Source organism: Ammospiza nelsoni, chromosome 8, assembly GCF_027579445.1.
Source record: "Ammospiza nelsoni isolate bAmmNel1 chromosome 8, bAmmNel1.pri, whole genome shotgun sequence".
In the NCBI taxonomy this organism is placed as follows: Eukaryota; Metazoa; Chordata; class Aves; order Passeriformes; family Passerellidae; genus Ammospiza; species Ammospiza nelsoni.
The window spans coordinates 2,626,927-2,643,278 of record NC_080640.1 but is presented as its reverse complement, the minus strand read 5'-3'; the positions used below and the strand labels follow the sequence as shown (position 1 = coordinate 2,643,278).

The 16,352-nt window shown below is 43.1% G+C and overlaps 1 protein-coding gene across 2 annotated transcripts in view; it reads left to right on the top strand.

Annotated features, from left to right (window-relative positions):
• DOCK1 (dedicator of cytokinesis 1) overlaps positions 1-16,352 on the top strand; it is a 278,470-nt gene that overhangs the window by 35,099 nt on the left and 227,019 nt on the right. Inside the window, exons 6-18 of one of the 2 annotated variants that reach the window (XM_059476562.1) lie at positions 816-964; positions 3,997-4,132; positions 4,889-5,046; positions 5,721-5,802; positions 6,479-6,614; positions 6,924-6,996; positions 8,812-8,891; positions 11,054-11,179; positions 12,311-12,435; positions 12,722-12,820; positions 13,799-13,871; positions 15,595-15,698; positions 16,121-16,304. In XM_059476562.1, coding sequence (XP_059332545.1) covers positions 816-964; positions 3,997-4,132; positions 4,889-5,046; positions 5,721-5,802; positions 6,479-6,614; positions 6,924-6,996; positions 8,812-8,891; positions 11,054-11,179; positions 12,311-12,435; positions 12,722-12,820; positions 13,799-13,871; positions 15,595-15,698; positions 16,121-16,304 — 1,525 coding nt within the window. Of the gene's footprint in view, positions 1-815; positions 965-3,996; positions 4,133-4,888; positions 5,047-5,720; positions 5,803-6,478; positions 6,615-6,923; positions 6,997-8,748; positions 8,892-11,053; positions 11,180-12,310; positions 12,436-12,721; positions 12,821-13,798; positions 13,872-15,594; positions 15,699-16,120; positions 16,305-16,352 lie in introns of both variants that reach the window. The other variant, XM_059476560.1, reaches the window with a different exon arrangement.

Here is a 16,352-nt window from a genome sequence, read left to right as displayed (position 1 = left end):
GGGTATTTTCTCTCTGTGAAGGTTCTCCCACTATAATCCAGCCAGCTTTGGATAATCTGAACAGACTGAAGTCTTTAAGTTTCACAGTTAGATATCCTTTTTCCAGAGTCTTGGAGTCATTATGTTCTTTTCCTGCATCTTCTGCAGTTTTTCCTTGGTTTTTTTTTTTTTTTTCAAGTGGAGAATTTTATTGTAATTATTTAATTATTCCTAGCTTAGCTGAGTGTTGCCAAGGAAAGTTTGTATATGCTGCTGGCAGTATTTAATATCCACAGTTCCAGGCTTCATAAACACTTGAGTTATTTAACTTCCTATCAAGTTTAGGTCTTTGCTGGTGTTTCACTGTCCTTTAGAAGTTACCTGTGGACTTGTATGGCACTGATGTGCCCAGTGAGGGATTTTCAAGTGTTGCTGTGGAGGTTTAAGCAGGGACAGAAAGGATTCTCCCATATGTTGTAGAACTTGAGCCTCTTGCTGTTAAAATGCACCATTTTCATTCCTGTACTGCTCAGTGCAGAGGGTCACTGAGCAAAGCTAAACTGGGAATCAATAAAAGGACATTTTCCCCTTGGATGCCTGAAAACAGCATGACCCAAGTTTTAAGATAACATAAACCCAAACATTTACACCTATTTAGCTCCTTAAAGCTGAGTGCAACACTCAGAATATTCAGTGTTCTGTGCTGTGGGAAGTTAGGCTCCTATTCCAGAGCTGCTGTAGACTTACCCTCTGAATTCCTACTGATAATTGCAATTTATCCTGTGTGTTCCCAAGCCTCCAAACCTGATTTCTCCCCCATTTTCCCCCCACAACAGCAGGACAACAGGGAAATGTTCCGCAGCGTCCGGCACATGATTTACGACCTGATCGAGTGGAGATCCCAAATCCTCTCTGGGACCCTGCCCCAAGACGAGCTCAAGGAGCTGAAAAAGAAAGTGACTGCCAAAATTGATTATGGCAACAGGTTTGTGAGCAGCATTTCCCCAGTTTTTCTGCCTGAATCCTGATCGCCCAGTGTAAGACACATCAGCTGTCAGTGAGTTCTTGGAGGATTCTTTCTTCTCCCCCTGGAGCTGTAGATGAAATATTTGTGTATTCACACTTCTGTTACAGCAAGATAAAGACTGAAGTTGAGGCAGCATCTTTAAAGTGTAATACGTAAAGTGGAATCCATCTCTCTCTCTTGATGGTATCATCAATTTGACAGTGGTAAGAAGCTGTAATTTTTTAAGGCCAATTCAAAAGTGCAAGTATTGCCTGCATGAAAATAGAATTTTAAACTCCACTTGCTTCTGTGGCACAAACAGTTGTCACCCTGTGAGCACCACCAGCTGCCTGTGCCCTCGAGTCACTCAGCTGTAATGTGATGTTGAAGGATTTGGCTCAGAAGCACCATTTAGCTCTTGGTTCCTCTCCTTCCACAGCATCCAGCTGGTGGCACGAGATGAGCAGGGAGATTTCATAAAAGAAAAGACTGTTTAACACTAAGATAGTGGAAGTTGGGAAGGAAATATTGCCCCAAAAAGCAGTGCAGGTTGCATGTGTTGGGTATTTCAGTGATTCAGATGTATTCTTCTCCCCAGATGGTTGGCTGGGTTTAAAGACAATTTCTGTAAATACAAATTTTAGATTATAACTTGTCTGTACAATTATAATTTTGCATTTTGATCAAAAAAAAAGAAATCAAATCTTACTCCTCATCATTGGGAGCAGTGTTTTGAATACTGAGAGACAAAATGTTGTAGTGCTCCCTTCAGTCCTGCCCATTGTGTGGGATTCTGTTGTCCTGCACACCTGGGGAGTGAAAAAATTTGTATCAACCCAGTCTTTCAATGCTTTGTGATGCAAATCTGTCACCACATTTCATTTATTTGTGTTGAATTCCTTAAGAACTGCCAAACTTGCAGTATTTCTGCTTGTGTACTTTATCAGCAAAACCTGTGATTAAAAAAAATTAAAAAATAATCAGTGACTGCATTCAGTCAGTAATTATCACTTGTAATCTGAGGTATGGACAGTGGTACCTCTGCAGACAATTACCCAGATGTTGTTGGGATTATTTGTTTGGCTACTGGATTTCACCATCTGCCCAAGGAGTTGGTGAAAGTTGCTGTGAATAACCTCCAGATGCTCAGCCTTCAAATCCAGTGGAACATCTTGTGCTGTGCTTTGTATTTGTAATGTTCTGATGGGCTAATTAAGTGATCAGAAGGTTCTCTGGGGAGTGCAGAGGGAGGTGAATGTGAACTTCTGAGTAAATGCTCATCCCTGAAAGATAACATATGTTCCTAATAAAACCCTAAACCCTTCACTTGTGCCTAAAAGGAGCATGAATGGGGGTTTTAGGATCCAGACAGAATGAATTCATTATCTGCTTTATAAATACTGGGTCACCTTTGAGGTCCCAGCTCAAATAATTCTAAATGTTTTCTGTCCTAATCATGTCCTAACTTTTCCTGACTTGTGAAACACTGATTTGTAAATAAGTTTTTTTTTTTTCCTTCTGTAAATAGAGACAGAAGTTTTGCACCATATTGTCAGAAAAACTGAGGAAGCAAAAATGGCCTTATGAATCTGTATTTTTAATATCTTTCTGAAATTGGGTCAGGTAATTTTGTTGTGAAAATGCCTTGTTTTTTTGTTCAGTTGCAAATATCTGTAACTGGGACACTTAGGAAAAAAAATCAGATTTTTTTCCCAAGCATCATTTGCAAGTTAAAGCTAAAACAAAGGAATTTAATCAAAGGAGGGTTTGCTTCGACTCCTTTGACAGCCTGTGCAAACATTGGTGTGTTGTAGTCTGGGTTATGAGACTTTGCCTGAATTTCTGGGCTTTTCCCCTGGCCCAGGAGCTTCTCCCATGGAAGGGCTCTGGCAGTTCCAGTGCTCTGTGGGTGTTTCTCCTGCTGTGGCTGCTGTCCAGGGAACAGTAGTAGGGAGGAAGAAAACAACCTTGGCTGCTTTTCTGTTTGCTTTCAATGATGAAACCATTTTCTCACCAGAAAATTCAGCTGGGAGTGAGATGTTCTGGGGATGCTGGAGAGTTTTGTGATGTCTGGGTCCAGCTCCAGAGCAGAGCTTCAAAATCTGCTGCCTCCACCCTGCAGCTTGAGTGATCTGTCTCCCCTGCAATTAATGCAGTGCAGTTAATTGGAAAGGTTTGGGTGGTGAACCCACTCAAGGGTTTAACACTTCCAGGGGTGAGGAATCCTCCAAGTCCATGGAAATATCTCTGTTTCCAAGTCCTTACAGGTTATGCCCAAATGGAATTTACTGTCAGATGAATAATGAACCCCTGTGTGACTTATCAGACACAGAAAATTTGGTTTAATCTCATTGATCAAACATATTTCAACTCTAAAGTTAGAGCAGCTCCATTGGGAGAGCTGACCATGGAGTTAAAAGGAAATAAGGACACATTTGTTGGGGTGGAGGTGACAAAGGCAGTCTTAGAGAAGGGACCTGGTTTTGTAACCCTTGGTGCTGCTGGAAAATGTGGAGAAAAGTGAAAGTTTTTTCCTGAGCCTGGGTTTGATTGTGGCAGAAAGCTTCCTCTCTGCAGAAGGTAATTATGGATGTTAACACCCTGCTGACAGAGATCTGGCTTCTGCTTTCAAAAAGGAAACAACTTCTGCCTCATCTTGTGGGGTGTGGGTAAAACATGAATTGGGAGTGGGAGACATGACCTGTGTGTGCTGGGACTTGGTTGTTCAGGCTCTTGGATAAATCAGAGCAGGAGACCAAGTCTGTGGCAAATCTATTTGTTTAAGAAGTTGCTTCCCCAGCTGTTGTGCTGTTTCATTTCCATCCCTTCCCCCTGTGCTGTGGGAATAAGGGACTTGGATCCCCAGGTTGCTGACATGTTAAATTGCATTAGCACGTCTCAGTTTCTTTTCCATCACATGTCAGGTGTGCAAGTTAAACATTTGGCAGGTGCTTTTTAGGCATTCCTTTCAGCACTTGTTAATCCACAAACATGTTTTCTGTCTTGTTTAGAATTCTGGATTTAGATCTGGTGGTTAGAGATGAAGATGGCAACATTTTGGACCCAGAGCAGACCAGCACCATCAGCCTTTTCAGAGCACATGAAATCGCTTCCAAGCAAGTGGAGGAGAGGCTGCAGGAGGAAAAAGTGAGAGACTCTGTGGCTTTTCCCTGGGAAACACAAGGCTGTAAACTAATTGAATGACTGTTATTTTTAGCGTTGGTAATGAGGGATTTGATGTGTTTATGAAGAATTATCAGGCTTAAAAATTTTGTAAGAAGTTTTGTCTTAGGCTGGATTTTTTTCATCCTTTAAAGGCTTTAGTAGAATTTATGGTTCAGACCTGTATGAATAAATCAGCTGCATTTGTAGGTTAATATCAGATGTGCATGTGTGAGGTTTGTAAGGTAGGTTTCATCAGAGTTTCTATTTGAGAATCACAAAGACTAAAATCTTCATTCTTGTGTGGCTTCTTTATGCCAATCCTAAAAACTTGTTGTTGAAATAAAAGGGGCAAATTTAAAGCCCTTCTCAGTCTTGAATTGTCAGCACCTTTGCAGTTCAAAATCCTTATTTTTAAAAGGAAGAACTTTCCTGTTTCTTTTTATTGTGTATTGCTGGATTTTTTTCAGATATGTTTGAGGCTCTGTTTCTTCTCCAGTTGTTTCTCTCTCCTTAATAAGTGAAGACATCTTTTCTTCCTTTTTATTTTAACTTTTTCCTTATGGTGCAGCATTTCAAGACAGATCCAGAAAATCTGTCATAAAACTTAACAGAAAAAAGATCACAGGAGCAGGCACTCAATGGAAACCTTCTCTTCTTTCTGGAAGGTTTTAGCAAAGTTTTATAGCAGTTGGATGTCTGTTGGGCTAAGTTAAACTTGATTTTGTTCTTCAATTGCAGTCTCAGAAGCAGAATATTGATATCAACAGACAAGCCAAGTTTGCTGCCACTCCTTCATTTGCTTTATTTGTAAATTTAAAAAATGTCGTGTGTAAAATAGGAGAAGATGCTGAAGTGCTGATGTCTCTGTATGACCCCCTGGAATCCAAATTCATCAGGTCAGGGCCATTTTTATCTGTGCTCACTCAGGGGTGGTACTGAGGGACTTCTGGGGCTTAGCAAAGTCAAATCTCTGTGGAAAGCAGAGGCAGGTCCCTTCACTTGGGACACGTTTCAGGGTCTTGCTGTGCTTGTGGAAATTCAGAGGTGAGCACACCTGCAAGAGCAGTGCCCTTGCTGAGCTGCAGAATTGCCACACTTGGTTGCTGAGGAGCTGCTTTCTTTATAAAAATTGTGTGCACTAAGGGAAATGCCAGCTCCCTGCTCAATATTTGTTTCCTTAGGATGAGGAAATTGGGTTGAAAAGTCTCCTGTGAATTCTGAAGTTGATTTTATCTGCTTAAGTTAAAGGGCAGTCATTGATAGGGTATGGAGGAATGGCTTTAAGCTGAAAGAGGGTGGATTTAGGTGGGATATTAGGAAGAAATCCTTTCCTGGGAGGGTGGTGAGGCACTGGCATGGGTTTCCCAGAGAGGTTGTGGACTCCCAATCCCTGGCAGTGCCTAAGGTCAGGTTGGACAGGACTTGGAGCAGCCTGGGGCAGTGGGAGGTGTCCCTGCCATGGCAGGGGATGGAATGGGATGTTCTTCATGATCCCTTCCAGCCCAAAGCATTCTGTGCTTCTGTTGCTCTATGTTTAAACAAAAAGTCTTCAAAATGTTGTTCTTTTCAGTGAGAACTACCTGGTGAGGTGGTCGAGCTGTGGCCTCCCCAAGGACATTGACAGGCTGCACAACCTGAGGGCCGTGTTCACCGTGAGTGTGCCCTGCCCAGGGCCTGGCAGCTGCCCTGGGGTGGGGATGGGCTGGGTGGGACCAGCCTGGGGCACCCCTGCAGGGGGAAACAGAGCTGGGGAGGGCCTGGAGGGCAAGGGGGAGTGGCTGCTACTGCTGGAAGGCAGGGTTAGGTGAGATATTGGGAATTAGGAATTGTTCCCTGGGAGGGTGGGCAGGCCCTGGCACAAAGTGCCCAGAGCAGCTGTGGCTGCCCCTGGATCCCTGCAAGTGTCCAAGGCCAAGTTGGAGCCCCCTGGGACAGTGGAAGGTGTCCCTGCTCACTGCTGGGGTGGGAATAAGATGATTTTGAAGATCCCTTCCAACCCAAACTGTTCCATGATTCTGTGCTCCTGGGGGCTTGCAGGAGACATTTCTCCTAAGTGGCTGCTAAATGTTCTCAACACCTGGGAAAAACCAAAGTGAATTTTTGAACTTTTAACTTACTAGAAATGGTTTGACCTCCTAAGGAATTAATTTGCACAGAACTCCAGTAAGATGTTGAAGTACTGTTACAAAAGCTGCTCAGCTCTGAGAGCACTTTTTGTTAGAGGCTTGCACAGCAAAGGCAAATTCTGAGCAGCAAAGCCTCTGCCTGCTGAAATGGAACTTGAAATTCAGCCATTAGAAAGCAGCCTGATGTCACTCCTGTTTGTAGGACCTGGGCAGCAAGGACCTGAAGAGGGAGAAGATCAGTTTTGTGTGTCAGATCGTGCGTGTGGGCAGGATGGAGCTGCGGGACAACAACACCAGGAAGCTGACGTCGGGGCTGCGCAGGCCCTTCGGGGTGGCAGGTACCTCTGGGGTGCTCTCTCCATCTCCTCCTCAGTCCTTCCATGGAAATGGGGTGGTGGAGCTGCTGTGGGGCTGGATAAACCCAGAGTTGTTCAAATCCCATCAGACTGGTTGCTGTATCCTGTACCTTTGGTTTGTGTAGCTGAGATTCCAAAGCTCATTTTCACCCTGTTATTCCATAGACAACTCTGAAATTCCACAGTTGATAATTCCACCCCTCTTCTGAGTCGCTGTGGCTTCAGTTCCCCAGGGGTTTCCCTCTTCCCACGTTGCTGAGTTCATTCAGTGCCCTTGGTTTGTCTTTGCAGTGATGGATGTTACCGACATCATTAACGGCAAGGTTGATGATGAGGACAAGCAGCACTTCATCCCCTTCCAGCCGTAAGTAGGGAGCAGGTGCAAGAACAAACAGAAAAAAAAAACAAGATTTAAACTTTGATTTTTAAAAAAAGCTAATATTTTAAGCTAATTTATTTCCATGGGATATTTTCTCTTCAGTAATATTGTTAATGTATCTTTCCTGATAATTTGCCATTAGCTGCAACAGTGATGTCCCTAGAAACTTTAGGTTTTTTGGAGTTTAAAACATCCATTCCCACTTTTGAGGCCTTGTTTTCTTTTTGTTTCAAGATGTCAGGGGGAGAATGTGTAAGAGATGAAGTGCTTAAAGTAAGTTCACTGCTGGTTTAGCTCTGCCTGAGATCAATAGAGATCATGTTCCATCCATAAATCCCAAGTTTTTACTTCCATGAAGTGAGGAAAGGTAGAAAGGATAAGGCAAATAAATTTACATGAAGTAAATAAATAAAAAATGAATAAATAATATATTTACATGGATGCTTAGTTCTCCCATTGTAGAATATGCTGGACTGCCATCTGTTTCAAAAGGCAAAACATAGTTATGGGAGCTAAATTCCTTGATTAATGCTCTAATGGATATTCAGATGGGCTTTTAATAGTATTTTTTAAAAAGCTTGGCATAATAAAATCATAAATTAACTTTGTTTTGAGAAATAGGCACAATTCAGGAAGCTGTTGTAGTTTGAAGGTGTAGGGCTGGTGAGAGGACTGCAAAGTGTGCAGGTCCTGACAGGTTAATGACAAAATCAAAGTACAATTCCATTTTGTACTTTGGAAAATGGGGTTTGGGGAAGAGAAAGATACATTTATTGTGTGGTAAACAACAGCAAAGTTATTTTTTAGCCAGTGTGGAAGTATGCAATGAAAATGAACCTTTCAGAGGGGGTGCTAATGGAACATCCAGTTTTCTGCTCCATTAGCACTGATTCATTTTTCCTGTTCCATATACACAGAGCTTCAAAAAGATGCACAATGTGATTTTTCTTTTCCCCCTGTAATAAATGAGAACGTTCTCCTGAAAAAGTCTATCCCAAAGGACGTGAATAAGGTGGAAACCAATGCAGGGTGAACGCTGGTGTTGTTATTTCCAACATAGATTTGGGCTGTGTATATGAGGCACATTTTTCTCCTCATCCCATGCTTTGTTTCTGTTGTACCACATGAATTCTGTTTTCATATCTTTGTTTGTATTCATTCACTGGCCACCAGCACAATGGCTGTCAAAAGCACTTGGCAAGATTTACTTCAGTGCCACCTAATGCTGCTGTTTATTTATCGTCCCCATCTTCTCATTTGTTCACTGAGTTGGGTTGTCTGCTCTTCTCCTCCTTTTCCCTGTGAGATTGATGGGAGCTTTTCCTTCAGGCACTCCACCTGTGCAATGACAGAGGTGACCCTGGAGGTGTTGCAGGGCCAGTCTGCTATGAACATATTTGAATATTTATACAAAAGAGAACTGCCTGTGTGGGTTTTCATGAGTAACTGGGGCCTCCCATGTGGGAGAGCTCCCCCTGCTCCCTGAGGACTGTCCCTGTCCCTGAGGGAGCAGAGCCCTCACAGGTGTGCTGGACTCTGTGTGGTAGATCAGCGTTCTTCTGATTAATGATCTCCCTCTGTCTTTCTTGTTACCTTTCCTGTCCTCTGTCCTGCGTTGACTAATAAATACTCTTTGTCACAACTATGATACGATCTTTTGTGTTCCCTTGTCACTGTGACTTCTGGTTTTCTGTGCCCCTTTGTCTCCTGGTGTTGGTCGTCATGTGCATCCTCCAGGCTAGCGTTGGATGACGCCATTCGACACAAGCAGCTGAACATATCATCCCGTTTTTCACCCAGGGTGGCAGGGGAGAATGATTTCCTGCAGACTGTTATAAACAAAGTGATTGCTGCTAAAGAAGTCAACCACAAGGGTCAGGGTAGGTACTGCTCTTTCTGTGCACTTTGATTTGCTTCATCTCGTGGTGGTTTTGATTTTGGGATCAAAAATTGTCTGTATGCTTTTGTTCCTCCTTTCCCCACTCCTCATGGAATGCTCTTCCCCCTTTCCCATAATTTTTCCCCTGCCCAGTGTGGACTCTGCATGTTGTAGCATTGTTCAGCTCTTGGATGTGTTTATATTTCTGCTGGTGAGGGACCAAGATGATCAAGGGTCTGGACATCTCTGAGCAGAGACTGAGGGAGCTGGGCCTGGTTGCTCTGGGGAGAGGAGACTGAGAGGGAATCTCAATATTCCATATCAATACATCCAGAGGGTGTCAGGGGATGGGGCCAGACCCTTTTCACTGGTTCCCCATGACAGGATGAGGAGCAGTGGCCATAAAATAAAACACAAGTTCCACCTCACCATGAGGAAGAACTCCTTCCCATGGAGGGTGGCAGAGCTCTGAAACAGCTGCCCAGGGAGGACGTGGAGTTTCCCTTTGTGCAGACATTCCCAACCCACCTGAACACGTTCCTGTGTCACCTGCTCCCCTTGGCAGGACTGGATGATCTCCAGAGATCTCTCCAGAGGTCCCTTCCAGCCCCACCTGTCCCATGACAGATCCTGTGCTGGAGGTGATGACTCAAGGACTCACCTCTTGTGCCCTTGAGCTGTGGATTTTTTACCTCTCCATGCTGAAGGAAGGTATATTCCCTCCCTTCTCTTCCTTCCCCATATTTTTGCTCTCTGCAGCTGCCCTTGGAACATTTTGCTCCTTCCCCAGGAGAACTGAGCTCACAGGAGGTGAGGAGGGAGCCAGGGCCAGGCCACCCCCCTGAAACCTTCCCTGGTAGCTTTTCCAGGCCACTGCTCTGGGTTGATTTATTTTTGTGTGTGATCCCGTGATCATGATGTGGCAGTGCCCAGTTATTCCAATGCTGGCTTCAGTATCTTCTGGGAATTCTGGATTAATGCAGAGCTATGCTGATTCATACAGAGTTTCCACCAAACACTCTGTGAATATCTGTATCACTCCATATCTGGCCAAACCCCAGGAAAACTGCACAATTTCCCCTGATTTTTGCACTAATTAATAGCAAACAAAATTTTATATAAACCTTCCTTTTAAATTCTCCTTTAGCTAATGAGGAAAAGTTTTATCTGCTTCCCATCCTTGTTTTCACCTGCGGCCAGTGTGTATCCCACAGGAGGAAAGATTTCAGTGTCTTTGATTCATTTCCCTAAAAAAGAATGCCCAAACAAACAGAAAAAGGATCAGGAGTTGTTCCTCAGCCAGTCAGTGCAGGTACAGTTGCAGCTCAGTGAAGTAGCAGCTGCCAGAACCATCCCTGGCAGCAAATCAGCCCAGAAACTCTGACAGAGATACCGTGGAAAAGACAAGCTGCCAAGTGTACACAAAATGAATGTACAGTTAATTCTCTAACAGGGTAACCCACAATTTATTTAGTGGATGAATATTTTTGGGGTGTTTTTCATAGCTGTTAATTTTAGGATTTTCCTCTGCAAATTGCTGCTGTGATTATTTTGTGCTTAAACTTGATTGCCAGCCACTTCACCAAGTGGAGGCTTCTTTGGGTTGAGTTTCTTTTTTATTTTTATGGGTTTTTTTCCACTTTGGCATCTTTCTTTTTTCTGTAACAAATGTGCCTGATGTTAGTTGGCAAGCAGCAGCTTTTTAGTGGCTTCTTCTGCTGCTGAGCAGAAAAATATCAGCTGTGTGAAGCTGATGCTGTAGATTTGTGTGCTCAGAGCAGTAAAAACAGCTTTATGGGGTGGTGATCAATCAGTTTGGGGCGTGGATCTGCTGCTATTGCTTGCTTGGAATCCTTGGGTCTCTCCATGCAAATCATCCTTGCTCCTTCTCTTTTTTCCCCATGGAAGATAAACATCTCATTACAAAGAACATGGAACATAATCAGAAATATTTCTGTGTGCTGTACTCATATTTTTGTGTGAAGTGATGAGATCTGTTCAGTGTTTGAAAATATTTTCTATTTTTTTTAGTAAAGGAAGATCAGTTATCTTAATGTACCTAACTATTTTAACGTTTTTACATTTTTCAAGTTCTAGAAAGAAATCTTCAGTAAGTAGGAATAAATCCCAGCAGTTTCATAACTGGGTTTTTTTATACAACAGGTCTGTGGGTGACTTTGAAACTTCTTCCAGGAGATATCCATCAGATTAGGAAAGAGTTTCCACACTTAGTGGACAGGTCAACAGCAGTGGCTCGGAAAATGGGCTTTCCTGAGATTATCATGCCTGGTAAGGCACTTAATTAATGCTGCTTTATTATATTTTAACCTGCTTTAAATGGCTGTATGTATGGGAGGTTTTGGAGGAAAAAATAATTAAAGATGAATATGAGATACGGTATGCATTAAAAAAAAATCATCAAAAGTTAAAAATAATTAAAAATAAATGTAGAATACTTTGGTAATACCAGCATCAATAAATAAAGCTCCCACCCCCATCAAGAAGACAGGAAATCCCAGTGAGAATGGAAATTCTCTGTTTTTTTCCCAGTTAAAAAGAATGTGCACAAAGTACACACTTTGTATTATCCCCATAGCAAGGGCATATGTAAAACTCCTCTCCTGTGCTGAATCCAAAGCAGATTTTTGAGGCACAGGCTTGATTTAGAGATAGCAGCTCTCTTAGGGTTTGTACCAGATCTGGGTAATGCATCTGAAAGAGAGCCCACATCATTTTTTAAAAATCCATGTATTCTGTGCACGTTCAGTTCAGGTGTTTACAAAAAAACCCCACAAAAACAAATCAAAAGCCATGAAAACCAACCCAAAAACGTGCTGCTTCTCCAAATAAAAACTGCCACGAGCAAGAGCAGAACCTGCAGTGTCCTTTGCAGATTGATGGGCTCTGGGGATCCATGAGATGTTTCCAGAGCCCACCCCAGTTCCAGGTCTCCCTGTGGCTGCTGGCAGATGTCTGTCAGATGTTTCACAGTCTCCTCTACAAGTGGGAGTGCCTCAGCACCTTGTTTGCATCCTGTGCTGGCTCATAAAATTATTGGAAATCCCCAGCTCATTGTCAGAATTTCATTTGAATTGGGTGGAGCTGAGGAGCATTTTTAGCCATAAATCTAACTACAACCCCCAGGCCAGCAAAACCATCAAACCTCTTCCTGCTGTAACAAATTAGAGACCTCTTGTAGGCTGTTAAAATATTTTCAATTGCAAAATACCTTTGTATGGGATAAATGTGTTGAAACTTCTCCTTTCAAGTGAATACTGAAAGAAGTTGTGTAAAAATAAAATAAATGGAAATGTGGTGTTTGAAATGTTCTGCCATTGTTTCTGTGTGTCCTTGGTTGCCCAAATGCTTGGGTTTACTGTGAGAATTGTGGGTTATTTTGTGCTTTGCTTTCCCTTGTAGGAGATGTTAGAAATGACATCTATGTCACCTTGGTGCAGGGAGATTTTGACAAAGGCAGTAAAACCACAGCAAAGAATGTGGAAGTCACAGTGTCTGTTTATGATGAAGATGGCAAGAGATTAGAGGTATTAAAGTATTTAATGTCTGGGGGCTTTTTGATTTTGATACATATCATGTTAAGCCTTTTCAACAGCTGTATTTGTCAGCTTAAGGTCCCAGGTTTTATTTTCAACCAAACTTTTGTCATCATTAAATGCATCTTGCCTTATCCATGCATGCATTTTGGTACCAATTTCACGAGGAGCCTTCTCTCTTATTCTGACCTACTTCACTGATTTATTTTTTATTTATTTGACTGAAAAAGTGGAGTTCAGGTGACATAAATGCTTCCCCTTGTGTTTGTTTTTGCAGAGTGTTATTTTTCCTGGTGCTGGTGATGAAGCCATCTCAGAGTACAAGTCAGTGATCTATTACCAAGTAAAGCAGCCTCGCTGGTTTGAGACTGTAAAGGTATTTAAACTGTTAAAATAACTTCTCTGGGTGTTAATGTGCCATTAATACAGCTTCCAGTGGGAAACAAAAGTGGGGAAGTGCAGTGCCTGTGTTCAGCAGGGCAAGGAATAGCTCAGCTAAGAAAGGCTTTGACTTTTATTGCATATTGAATTTTATTTCAGCCATTGCTCAGGATGACTGGTGTGGGGAAACTCCAGCACCTCTGCAGGAATGGTTTGCTCTCTTTCCATGGAGCTGACCTAGAGGAGAGCAGGATATTAAGGCTAAAACACATTTGCCATGGTGTTGGACTCATCACTGTTTGGGGAGCTGGTTGTGCTTTAAGCCTGCTCATTTTGCTGCAGTAATAACCTTTCCACTGCCACTTTTGGAGATTGCAAACCTGGAATCCTTTCAGTCTGTCTGTGAGCAGGGGCTGTGTGCTCACAGGGGCCTTGCAGCTGCTCCCCACACCAGAATTTTCACTCCAAAGGTGCCTCATTGTGTCTGTAGGCAGAAAAGGGCTGTTAGAATGGCAGAGGATGGATGTGCCCCTGGGATTGTCACTCACTGATCACTTGGAAGATGTCTGGATGGGGTTGGGCCGGGCTGAAGGTGCTGCCCTGACCGTTTCATTCTCCTCCCCTTGTCTTGCACTCATCACTGTTTGGACTTTGCTTTAAGCCTGCTCATTTTGCTGGGTAATAACCTCTCCACTGCCATGTTTGGAGGTTGATGGTGGCTTTCTGGAGTCCATTCAGTCTCTGCAGCAGTGGGAGCAGGGGCTGTGTGCTCACAAGGGCCTTGCAGCTGCTCCCCACACCAGAATTTTCACTCCAAAGGTGCCTTGTCGTGCCTGTAGACAGAAAGGATGGCAGAGGATGGATGTGCTGCTGGGATTGTCACTCACTGATCACTTGGAAGATATCTGGATGGGGTTGGGGGGGGGGCTGGAGGTGCTGCCCTGACCATTTCCTTGTCCTCTCCTGGTGCCAGGTTGCCATCCCCATCGAGGACGTGAACCGCAGCCACCTGAGGTTCACCTTCCGCCACAGATCCTCCCAGGACTGTGAGTAACTCAGCCTCTCCTTCATGCCTCAGGCTTAGCTTTTGTATTTTCACATTCTGTGCTGCTTTAGTGTGTGGGGCTGGGCTCACATCAGGGATGCTGAGCTCTGTGCACAGAGCAGGGACACAAAACAATTCCTGCTCCAGCTGGGCACCAAGGACAAATGACCCAAATCTCAGCCCAGGAGCACAAACCCCGTGGGCTGCAGAGAGAAAAACAAGCAGGGTGGGACTGCAGGGCTAAAGCTGGAATGGGACAATGAACTGCAAGGTGCAAATGGAGCAGAGCTGATCCCAGGGACAGAGCCCGTGCCCGGCCGTGCATTTTGGGGCCATTTTGGTTCATCTTGGGTGCAGCCCTGGCTGGGCTCTGGTGCTGCCTAAGGTGGGTCCATGGAGGAAATGCTTTGAATAAACCCCTGATTTATTCTTTAGCTCTGCCCAGCCTCTGCTCTAGGGCAGGTTGCACAAGGCATCATCCTTGGGAATTCCTGGAGCTGGGATGCCATTCCCACATTCCCAATCCAGAACTGATTATTCCCATTACTTTTAGTGCAGGATTATATTTGTGACACTTTGTCATATCTCAGCTCCTTTTTCCTGTTACATCTTCCTCACTCTTACCTATCCTGATTTTTTCCTTCCCTGCCCAGTTTTTTCCCCCAAAGGGAATAAATGGAATTTTTTACTAGGTTACTAATGGAGTAAAGCTTTTCATTAATAACTCAGAGGGTTGTAGTAGTCTTTATCTTAGAGGTAGGGAGTAATAAAGATCTTCAACAAATGGGAATGTGAAAGTCTACAGTTGGTTTAGCATCAGGAATTGAAGACTTTGGGATTAAGAAAATTAATAAAATAATCTAGACAATGACACTTTTTAAGGAAAACAATGTTCCAAAATTCAGTGTCATTATTATCAGAATTTTGATTGTGTGCTACAAATTATTAGAGTCAGAATTGTTATTAGAATGACTTAAATATTTAGATTGGCCACAGCCTAAATATTAAAAAGAGGTCACTCCTAAATATCAACAAGAGCCCCTTCCAGGGCTTTCTCCCAGGCTCCTTGGGCTGCCTCAAGGTGATGACACTTTCCTTCTGGCTTTACTTCTCTGCTTCCTTTGTGATCTCTCCTTCGTCTCTTGCTCTGTTGTTTTAAACTTTTGCCAACAGATTTAACCAAGAAGAAGCTGAATGCATTTTTTAGTTCCTGTTGGCTGCAGAATGGGTCAGCTTTCAAAATACTGAGGCACTTCATCTGCATTTATGGATCCAGTTTTTGTTTTGTTTCTAATGTTCCCCCTGCAAATGTCTGTCCTCAGGGCTCTGTGTGCTGATGAGATCCTCAGTGCCGGTGTTTAATCTTTATTCCAGCTCCCAAACACTGCCATTCTTCTAAAAACCTGGCCTTTCTCAGTGCATCACATTTCTGTTTTGTTTTTAAAATTTGCCTTTATAAAGCTTTCCAAAAAGAACAGACAGAATATGGAAATAAGAAGCATCTGGTTATTGTTGATGTATTCATTTGGCTTTTTTTTTTTTTTTTTGGTTCTGTCTTGCTTTTAGAAGACTTTTCCAGTTTTTTATGCACTTAATTTACATGAGAATCTTTGCTGTGGTCCCTCACTGACAAGTTGTCCATGTTTGTGAGATTTAGGTGTCCTGACTGTAGAAATAATTATGTAGTGATTTTTTTCTTTTATTTTTTTTTTTTTTTGTAACAGCCAAAGACAAATCTGAGAAAATATTTGCTCTGGCATTTGTGAAGCTCATGAGATATGATGGGACGACTCTGAGGGATGGAGAGCATGACCTTATAGTTTACAAGGTAGAATTTTGACTTCCCAGCAGGGAAGCTCCACTGACTGACTTCTGGGGAATTCTGTTCCAGAATTACACTGGAAAATGTGTTTTGAACTCTGCTGTTAAATCAAACTAAGCAGCAAGTCCTGAGCAGTTGGTTTATATGGGAGATTGAGTGTTAAACCTTTAATATGTTGTAATTTCAGCAGGATTTGTTGTTGAGTTTTGGGAGTTGAGTGGGTTGGGAAAAATTAATTCTGTAGCCTTTTAATTAAGCCATTAAGCCATTTTGGCTTTAATGTAGCCAGATTAGTGCTAAATTAGTGTTGTTAAAGATGCATTTGATAGCTCCAAACCCAAGAAAATCCAGTATAAAGGTTAAAATTTTCTTTTTACCAAGATTTTGACAGGGTATTTTCTCCTGCTGTGTTTCAAACACCCCTGCAGGCAGAGGCCAAGAAGCTGGAGGATGCCTCCACCTATCTGAGTCTGCCATCCACAAAGATTGAGCTGGAGGAGAAGGGACACTCAGCCACAGGCAAGAGCATGCAGAACCTTGGGAGCTGCACCATCAGCAAGGACTCCTTCCAGATTTCCACCCTGGTCTGCTCAACAAAGCTTACCCAGAATGGTGAGTGCCCAGAGCTGCTGCTCCTCACAGGGGGCTGTGTGCTGGCTC